This window comes from Brachyistius frenatus, unplaced genomic scaffold (assembly GCF_029030835.1).
Source record: "Brachyistius frenatus isolate BFR_SWC_R1_liver_20210118 unplaced genomic scaffold, ASM2903083v1 Contig_164, whole genome shotgun sequence".
Lineage (NCBI taxonomy): Eukaryota > Metazoa > Chordata > Actinopteri > Embiotocidae > Brachyistius > Brachyistius frenatus.
The window spans coordinates 287,501-296,203 of NW_027210763.1; the positions used below are offsets into that span (position 1 = coordinate 287,501).

Sequence of the window (8,703 nt, forward strand, 5' to 3'; positions counted from 1 at the left end):
AAAAAAAAATCACATTGATTTGCAGACGTTTCCGACCAAATCCAAACTTTTACCTGAAGAAGTTGACGAGGCAGCGCAGGTTTGTTTCCGGGCTGACGGCCTCCCCGTCGTCCGAGACGCCGTCCGCGGAGTCGGCCGCCATCGCGCCGCTCACCGTGTTCGCCTTCGAGGAGGCGAAGGACGAGGAGGCGAAGGACGAGGAGGCGGAGGGAGTTTTGGACCGACAGCCGCCGCCCCCCCGCCCCTCTCTGTCCCTCTGCCGCTCCCTCTCTCTCGCCCTGTCGGGCGACTCCTCCTTCCTCTCCAGGGAGTACTGTCTCTTTGTGTCCCGAGTCTCGCTCTCGGATAAGCGCCGCTTGTGCGTTGGCCGCGTGCCGTTGAGCAGGACGGCCTCATGGCCCGGACCTATCCCGCCTCCCGCTTTGCCGGCGGCGGTGCCTCTCTCCTCGAAGCTGGTGTCCAGGATGCGGATGGAGAGCTCCGTCACCGGGGTGCTGCTCTGCGAGCGGTCCTGGTCCACCTCCGCCATGCCGGGATGCAGCGCCGCGTTCAGCTGCGCCTGGAAGAGGAAACACAGACGGCGGCCGACTCGGTCAGGAAAGTACCGAGAGAAACTTCCCTCAAACCTGAAACTCTCGGCGCGGTCGCAGTTCAGACTGGACTTCCCTGCACGTCCGACATTTACGAAAATATTCACAATTTAGGATCTTAAAAAAAAAAAAAAAATCTAATTTGGACATTTACGCTTGAAAAGTGACTTTGAAATGTCACCAAATTGCTGCCTATCAATGTGCTGTTGGTTCTCAGATTATATGACTGATTGTCACAGCGTTGGAAGTTTGAAACGTTTCCCACAGGATGTTTAATATGCAAAAAGCAAGAGTTTCTGTCACAGCTTCATACGTTGGTACAAAACTGCCTCAACACCCTTTCAAAGTACGATTTCCTTTATTATTCAAAACAGTACGGGGGTGACATTTCCCTTATTCACATCACAATATGTATATCTCTATTTTAGTATGAGTCATTACGTTTTAGTTGCAAAACTACAGCATCCTTATTCAACCTAGAACGTGTACTTTTTGGAGGATGAGCTGTTACAGTAAAAACACACCTTCCTGTTTGCCACATCGGCTCTCATTAAAATCTCATTAAGATCAACTCGGTTATTCCAGTCACACGTTTCATGAAGCTTGATTTTAAATCTCCAAACCTGTGCTTGTAATTGTTTTATATAAACTGTACTTTACTCCGTTTTTATCTACATAACTTACATTTTAACGCTTATTTTATCGTTTTTGTTGATTTTAATTCATTTTTTCAGGTTAAATCTTCCTCCGTCTGACAGTTAAAATCTTATCTCTGTCAACATTGTCTTGTTGCTGTGACCTCGATGATTTCTCGAGTACAACTAAAAGGTTGAATAACTGAAATTTGAAGCGTAACGAAGCTTCAGGACAACCATTTACAAATCTCAAAAGCCGGTTTAAAAAAACCCAACCAAAACTCATCATACAGTAGTAGTAAAGGTTACAGTCCCACAGCAGACTCTATTTACTATTTTGTGGATTTAGAGTTTCTGCTGCTCTGTTGTGAATCCCGTTGAATGAAGACTGACCAGAGGAGACGTGTTTGTGCCGGAGGGGCTGTGAACGAGTCCCAGCAGCTCCTCCTTCAGGCCGCTGGGCAGCAGCAGCAGCTCCATCGTATACTTGTCGTCCCGCTGCTCCACGAAGGACTTGAACGCTCGCTTCACCATCGGCTCTCGGTCGCTCGGCAGACTTCGCTTCTCCTGGACACACACACACACACACACACACACACACACACACACACACACACACACACACACACACACACACACAGTACATCTTCAGTATAGTAATTAAGGAGCGCAAAATCGACTATTCATCCCAAGAAGTTCCATCTTCAATCATGAAATCACATTTTAGGAGCAAAAAAACCCCAAAACAGCACGTTTCTACGTCACAAAATACTTAAAATAATCGTCAAATTGCTGCCATTTAAATTTGCTTCTGATTGTGTGATATATTATACGTACAGAAGAATAAACCTCTCTGTTCCTTCGTCGCTGTACCGTTAAAAATTATGACTGATGATGACGTTTTTTTTTTTTTTTTGGGACTCTTACCTGGAATAGCGCCACAAACTGCTGAACTCTGGTCTGGGCCATCACCACCGGTTCGGCCCGACCCAACAGCCTCAGGCGGCCCGGCTCGGGCACCAGGACCTCGGCGCTCGTGTCCCGTATGAGCCGGTCCAGGAAGAGGCCCCGGGCCCCGGCGAAGATGCAGTGAATGTCCGCTGGGTAGCGCTCCTCTTTCTGCAGTTCTGGGTCACACAGTCCTCGAACGTATTCCTGCACCACGAGGAAAAGATCATTAAATAAACAACTCTAAGCTGGACGAATACAAAGTGAGAAAAAAAAAGCACTGAAAACAAATGTAATGCTCAACAAACGCACAAGGACACAATCTCCAAACAAACTCGCTACAGAAGCCGAACAGTTCGGTCCTGTTCCTTTTTAGAGCACCAAATAATTACTGAAAACCATATTGATCAGAAAAATTAGCACTTGAACAACAAGATAAGAAGTTCTTAATATATGACAGAAACCAGATTTGGTAAAAAATAAAAATAAATCGTAGACTGTATATAAAATTGTTCATAGCTTCCAGGTCTGAAAAGCGAGGCCACTGTGGAAGTGTCTTCAGCTGCAATACCACCGAGTGCCACTAGAGGTCGGCTCCAAAAAGCCTCCGGCTCCATAGACTCCCATTCAACTTCTCTCATCAAATCCAAAGTGAATAAAATGTGTCCATCAGTTATCTCGGTGTTGTTAGCTAAAGTCACTCCTTCTTATTAGTTTTCTGGAGGTCCATCTGAAAATAATCCCTCATTCATTAGAAAAGAAGATTCAAGAAGACCTGTTTTTGGGGGCGTGTCTGTTTGATTGACAGGTCTACGGTGCAGTCAGGTTACACCTGTTGGTGAGTAGGACGTAGTATCGATTCCCCCGAATCAGTGGTGTGGTGTCCCCTACACCTCCCCCCACAGCTTGCCCAAATATGGTCACTTCCTGCTCCAAACCGCTCCGAACTATAAAGATGGTGACGGACAGAATCTGAACTGGAGGTTTCATAATGTTCACAAACCAACGTGTGACGTCATTCTTTACATACGAACAGTCTGTAGTATCACCCAAGATGCACTTTAATAGCAGGTTAAAACCTAAAAACTGTTATTTATGCAAAAATCTAAAACAAATCTTGATGTCCATTGTATTTTCCAGGCCTCATTCTGAAAGTGCTTCTATGAGCTTTGTGTTAGTTCAGAGGTTCACCACACCGCCGAAGGGCAGCAAGTACTGAAACCAAACACTTGTCAATGAGTCGGGGACTCTCCTCTCTTGACAAATGTTTGAATGAATCAGCTGCAGGTGGGTGCAGCAACTTTCATACAGGCACTATCACATTTTTTTTAGCATTAGTGCGATGGAAAAAAAAAAACATGACTCAACAATGACGCAATGGGAGAAGAAGAAGAGAGACGACGTCAGAGTTCAGAGTAAACCGGATTGCAAATATCTGAATAAATAGCCAAATGTAATGAGTTTCCTGTAGAACCGGTTCCACCTCGTTGCTGGTGCTTTGGGTTTTTAACAACAGGAAACACGACTAAGAATAATACATTTGGTTTCAGTAAATATGCTTTTGTGGATTTTAAGTCAAGTATGTATGGCTATGAGGTTAAAGCTCATTGAGAAGTATTTATGTTTGTTTTGTTCACGTGATACATACCAGTGTTTTGAAGATTATCCAGCTTCTCAACATCGTCAGCACTAGAAATTTAAATTCCATTTACCTCCACTGTATGTGGTGAAATTCATAAAATGAGCATTTTAAACCATCAGCATACTTTTTTTTGTTGAAATCTTAAAACAAAACAAAAGCCTTGAACAGGAAGTTATTGCAGCTTCACTTCACCCATTTTTATCTGATTTAATCTAAAAGTTGATACTTAAGCAAAAACCAGCAACCGGGGTTCAAATTCAGTTGCACCATTAAAACACGACGTTCAGACTCAAATGTGTTAACAGCAACAACAAAAAAAGAAAAAAGAGGGGAAACTAGAAAAGTTCTAATAATACTAGTGATTTCAGAGACATTTATGACTCCTGTATCATCATCATCATCATCATCATCATCATCATTTCCACATTACACTCTCGGTTGACTGGCAGAGCTCGAAACAGCTGCTCACGGGGCACATAAAAGAGATAAAGCGGTAACCATGACGACACGAGATGCAGAAGTGTGAAAGATGTATTTTTTTTCTGTGTGTGTGTGTGTGTGTGTGGGAAATCACACAGACAAAAAAAAAAAAAAAAAAAATTTGTTTGATCAAGGTGGAGATTCAGATGTTGACAGCTACTTTGCGTAAGGAGAGTAAACAGCTCAGTCTCGGGCTCAGGTGACGTTAGACATCGAAATGTCACCGTGTCGATGCCACAACTGTCCCGCAACGCTTACATGTCCAACGTTAAGAGTACAGACACCCGAGTCAGCAGTTTTCAGAGCAGACCTGAGATCCCCCCTCAGAGTCTTTTAGAGATATTTTACCAGAATTATTGGAATATTTCTTCAAAATAAAAGGTGTCAGATTTAATGGCATCTAGCAAGAGTGTAAAAAAACAAACAAACCGATGATGACCGTGAAACTGGAAAACGCTTCAAGTCCGTCTCTAGAGCCAGGGTTGGGTTTGACCCCGCTGGGCTACTGTAGAAACACGGCAACGCAACGCTGGTATGAAGGGAGGTTTCAGGCGGTTATACACGGATGAAAACATAACTACACATTGCTCTTTTAAGAGCATGATATAAACATGCTGACATAAAGGAATAAATATACGATGAGTTAACGCCGAAGTCAGTAAAACGATAAAACTGCAACGATGGAGATTCCCAGGTCCCCAAAAGTCCCAATGAACTGCAGTTTCTAGCAAAAAAAAAGTTTATTTGGAAGTAAGAGTTGCGCAACAGAAACCAGTCCACTGAAGTGTCTGAGAACGAGCATCTCTACAATAAATGTGAATTTGAGCGATTTGAAAGCAAATCTAAAAAGTACTTTACTCTAAAGTAGAGTACTTATATATATTTTAATAAATTATAAAATAACACATGAGCAAATTGCCGCAATTTGAAAAATAAAACGTTAGAAAGTGCTGAAATCCCTCCGGTGAGTCACACGGACGAGAGAACCGCAGACATTTAATGTGATTTCCCTTCAAACATTAAAGAACTGAACTCTCAACTACTTTCTGCCACAGTTTCATCTTTTCTTATTATGTAAATAACAACAACACATCTTCACAACTCCACTCAGTTGTCTATTAACATGACAAGTATTTACCTAATAAAAAAATGTTTCCCTCACAGAATAAATAAATGATTTAGCCTCGTTTCCTCTTCTAAAATAGTAAGTTGCTCAAACATACGAGTGTCAAACTTGCATGAAGTTAAATCTTGTTTTTTGTTGTTGTTTTTTTTAAACAGCCATTTAAAATCAGCCAGTGCGTCTTAACTGAACTGTAAAAACACTGAAACTGAAATGATCTGTTTGACTTGCAGTAGAGTTTCTTTAATAACGACCTGTTTACCAGCGACAACACGAGAAAAACCGACGAACTGAAATGTCATGACATTTGTGACTTGCTATCACAATCTAAATATTGTGGCGATCATGAGGGAACATTATGACTGTTGCTTTCATAAGAGTGTCTGAACTCCCCCCAAACACATGAAGACTGAGCGTTATTGTGGCGGAGAAAGATATTGTTTGTATTGGAGATGTGCTGCTGCAGCAACAACAACAACAACAAACTCTGCAGTGAAGACCAAGAATGGCAAAACATACCAAAAAAAACAGTATCTGCAGATCGCATGTCAATCAAAACTGTTTTAAATTATAAATATAATCAACAGTTCCTGCTGCTGAAATGAGAGAGTGACCAGCTGGTCCAGGTGTGACCAGCGGATCCCAGCGGGTCCAGGTGTGGACCAGCTGGTCCAGGTGTGACCAGCGGATCCCAGCGGGTCCAGGTGTGGACCAGCGGGTCCCAGCGGGTCCAGGTGTGGACCAGCGGGTCCCAGCGGGTCCAGGTGTGGACCAGCTGGTCCAGGTGTGACCAGCGGATCCAGGTGTGCGCGGATCCCAGCGGGTCCAGGTGTGGTCCCAGCGGGTCCAGGTGTGGACCAGCGGGTCCAGGTGTGGACCAGCGGGTCCCAGCGGGTCCAGGTGTGGACCAGCGGGTCCAGGTGTGGACCAGCGGATCCCAGCGGGTCCAGGTGTGACCAGCGGGTCCCAGCTGGTCCAGGTGTCTCAATGGCGCTAATTTGTGTTTAAAATGATCTGACCGCAGCTGGCAGAGAGCGGACGGTTGGTTGGTTTGTTTTGGGGTGAAACTGAATAAAAACAAGCCTCACCTTCGCCTTCGACACGTCGTCCCTGTTCCCCCGGAGCTGCAGCCATATCTGGCGTGACGTCCTGCCGCCGTGCGCCTGTCCCGTGTGGTCCAGCAGCCCGATGATGGTGAACGCCACTTTGAAAACCTGCTCCACGCGCGGCTTGGCGCACTTCAGCTCCTCTTCTTTCTCCTCCACCACCGTGAACTCGTCCACGGTGGCGGAGGAGGGCGGCGGCGGAGGAGGCGGCGGAGGAGGCGGCGGCGGCGGCGGCGGCTCCTGCTGCTGCCGGCCGGCCGACGCGGGGAGCCTGCTGTTCGGCTGCTCCGGGCACGTTAGCTCGGGGACTCGTCTCATCCCGAGAGGCCGCGTTGTTGACATTCCGCCCTCTCGGTGCGGAACCGCCGTCTTCAAAGTTCAGAACGTCTCGGCGCCGCTGGGAGCCGTTGGCGTTGTCATGGTCCTGTTCCTCGGTGTCGTAGTCCGGAGCGACGCGGCGGCTGCAACGGTTTCGGCTTCTGACGACATGGACGCGAAACGGGCAAAAAGGGGCTAGCTTAAATAACTCGGAAGCCCCGAGTGACGTATCCCGGAAAGTCCCCGTCGTGACGTCATCAAAACACGACACTCGCTCGCGTGCTGCTGACGGCGAGTAGCGAGATGGTTATCTCCCCGAAAGGTGGCGAAGAAGAAGAAGAAGAAGAAAACTACCCTCCGCAAAACGAGACGCGGTGCGACCTACTTCCTGTACGACGTCCACACCGGAGATGAAGATCTCCGTCGTCCCACCGACGCGTGTTTTTAATCGAGGCGCGTGCGGCGTCTGATGTCCGGCTGATTGACGTGAGGGAAGTTGAGCAGCAGCTGTGCAGGACGAACAAACCAGAAACGTTACAGCGTCGCCCCCTGGTGGCGGAGAGGAGGCATTGCTCGATGCTTTACAGTCGAGAGCTGGAAGAAGTATTCAGATCAACAAAAATACTCCGTTACAAGTAAAAGTCCTCCAAAAAAAAAATCATGTGTAAAATTATTAAAGTATTACAGTATGGTTTGGTGCCTGTGACTGATATCTGGTTATATATGACATCATCAGTGCGTCAGCAGCATGTTCCTGCAGGCGGAGTCAGTTTAAACCACTTTATATCCAGTTTTATATCAAGATAAATGTGAGGGGTCGTCACATGATTACTGGGAGGAAAAAAAACAAAAGTTCTGATCCACAAATCTGTTTTTTTGTTTTTAACTTTCTGGACTTTTTCCTCTAATCTTTGTTGTTGTTTTTTTTTTATCATTTGAACGTCTGAGAAGTTTGTTTATTTCAAGTAGCTACAGCTTCAAATACATTTTAGTGGAGTCAAAATATAAAGTAGCATCGAATAGAAAAATCACGAGTAAAGTACACATACCGGAAAAAATTGTTCTCACTTGAGTTAATGGACTCCACTGAGTGCAGCAAAGGCTGCTGGGAGGGTAAAAACAAACAAGCCTGTGGTTTACTGAATGTTTTTTGTATTTTGATTAATTACAAATTTGTCAGAGTTTCCACCAATAAAATACATAATCATCAATATTCAGGAAAAGTAGTTCAAAAACTTGTTTTCTTTATTTTATTTTGTTTTGTTTTTGCGTTCACATGACGCATAAACTTAATAGTTTTATCAAATTCAAAAACTGACATGAAATCAGTTTATATCAACATATGCAACACGTATAGTTTTGAATGCTTCTTACTTTAAAGAAAACAAGCATCAATTAATAACATTAAACTACAAACACAAACTGAAACCAAATTACAACATGTGACTAAAATGTTAAAAAAAACAAACTGTTATAGGCTCAGCTGCCATAAACGATCTTTAATTCTGCACTGATATAAAGATACGATTGTATTTTACATTTCTCAAAACCACAACATCACTTTGTGAAAGCTCGTTCTGTTACAAAACACAGAAAATGAAGCTGTTCTCCTTCCTCACCTAAAATTATTCTGCATTTGTTTGGACAAGGACGATAAATCTGGACAAAAGGGGTTTTATTTTGCACTCTGAAATTACAGTTTTCGACGACACATGCCACTTAAAAAAAATAAATAATATTTGACATTTATATTATTCTAAAAGAGAATTCATCTGAAATAACCCTAAAATTTTATGCCCCAAAAAATGATGTCAAACTTTGGTACAAATATAACTCCTTTTAGTCTGAGTGCATATTTTGA

General features: G+C 44.2%; 1 protein-coding gene across 1 annotated transcript in view; it reads right to left on the reverse strand.

The window, feature by feature from the left end:
- n4bp1 (nedd4 binding protein 1) overlaps positions 1-7,413 on the reverse strand; it is an 18,232-nt gene extending 10,819 nt beyond the window's left edge. Inside the window, exons 1-4 of the mRNA XM_069716894.1 lie at positions 6,507-7,413; positions 2,153-2,380; positions 1,619-1,792; positions 54-559 (exon numbers count right to left, since the gene is read on the reverse strand). Coding sequence (XP_069572995.1) covers positions 54-559; positions 1,619-1,792; positions 2,153-2,380; positions 6,507-6,866 — 1,268 coding nt within the window. The 5' untranslated portion in view covers positions 6,867-7,413. The remainder of the gene's footprint in view (positions 1-53; positions 560-1,618; positions 1,793-2,152; positions 2,381-6,506) is intronic.
- Positions 7,414-8,703: the final 1,290 nt, after the last annotated feature.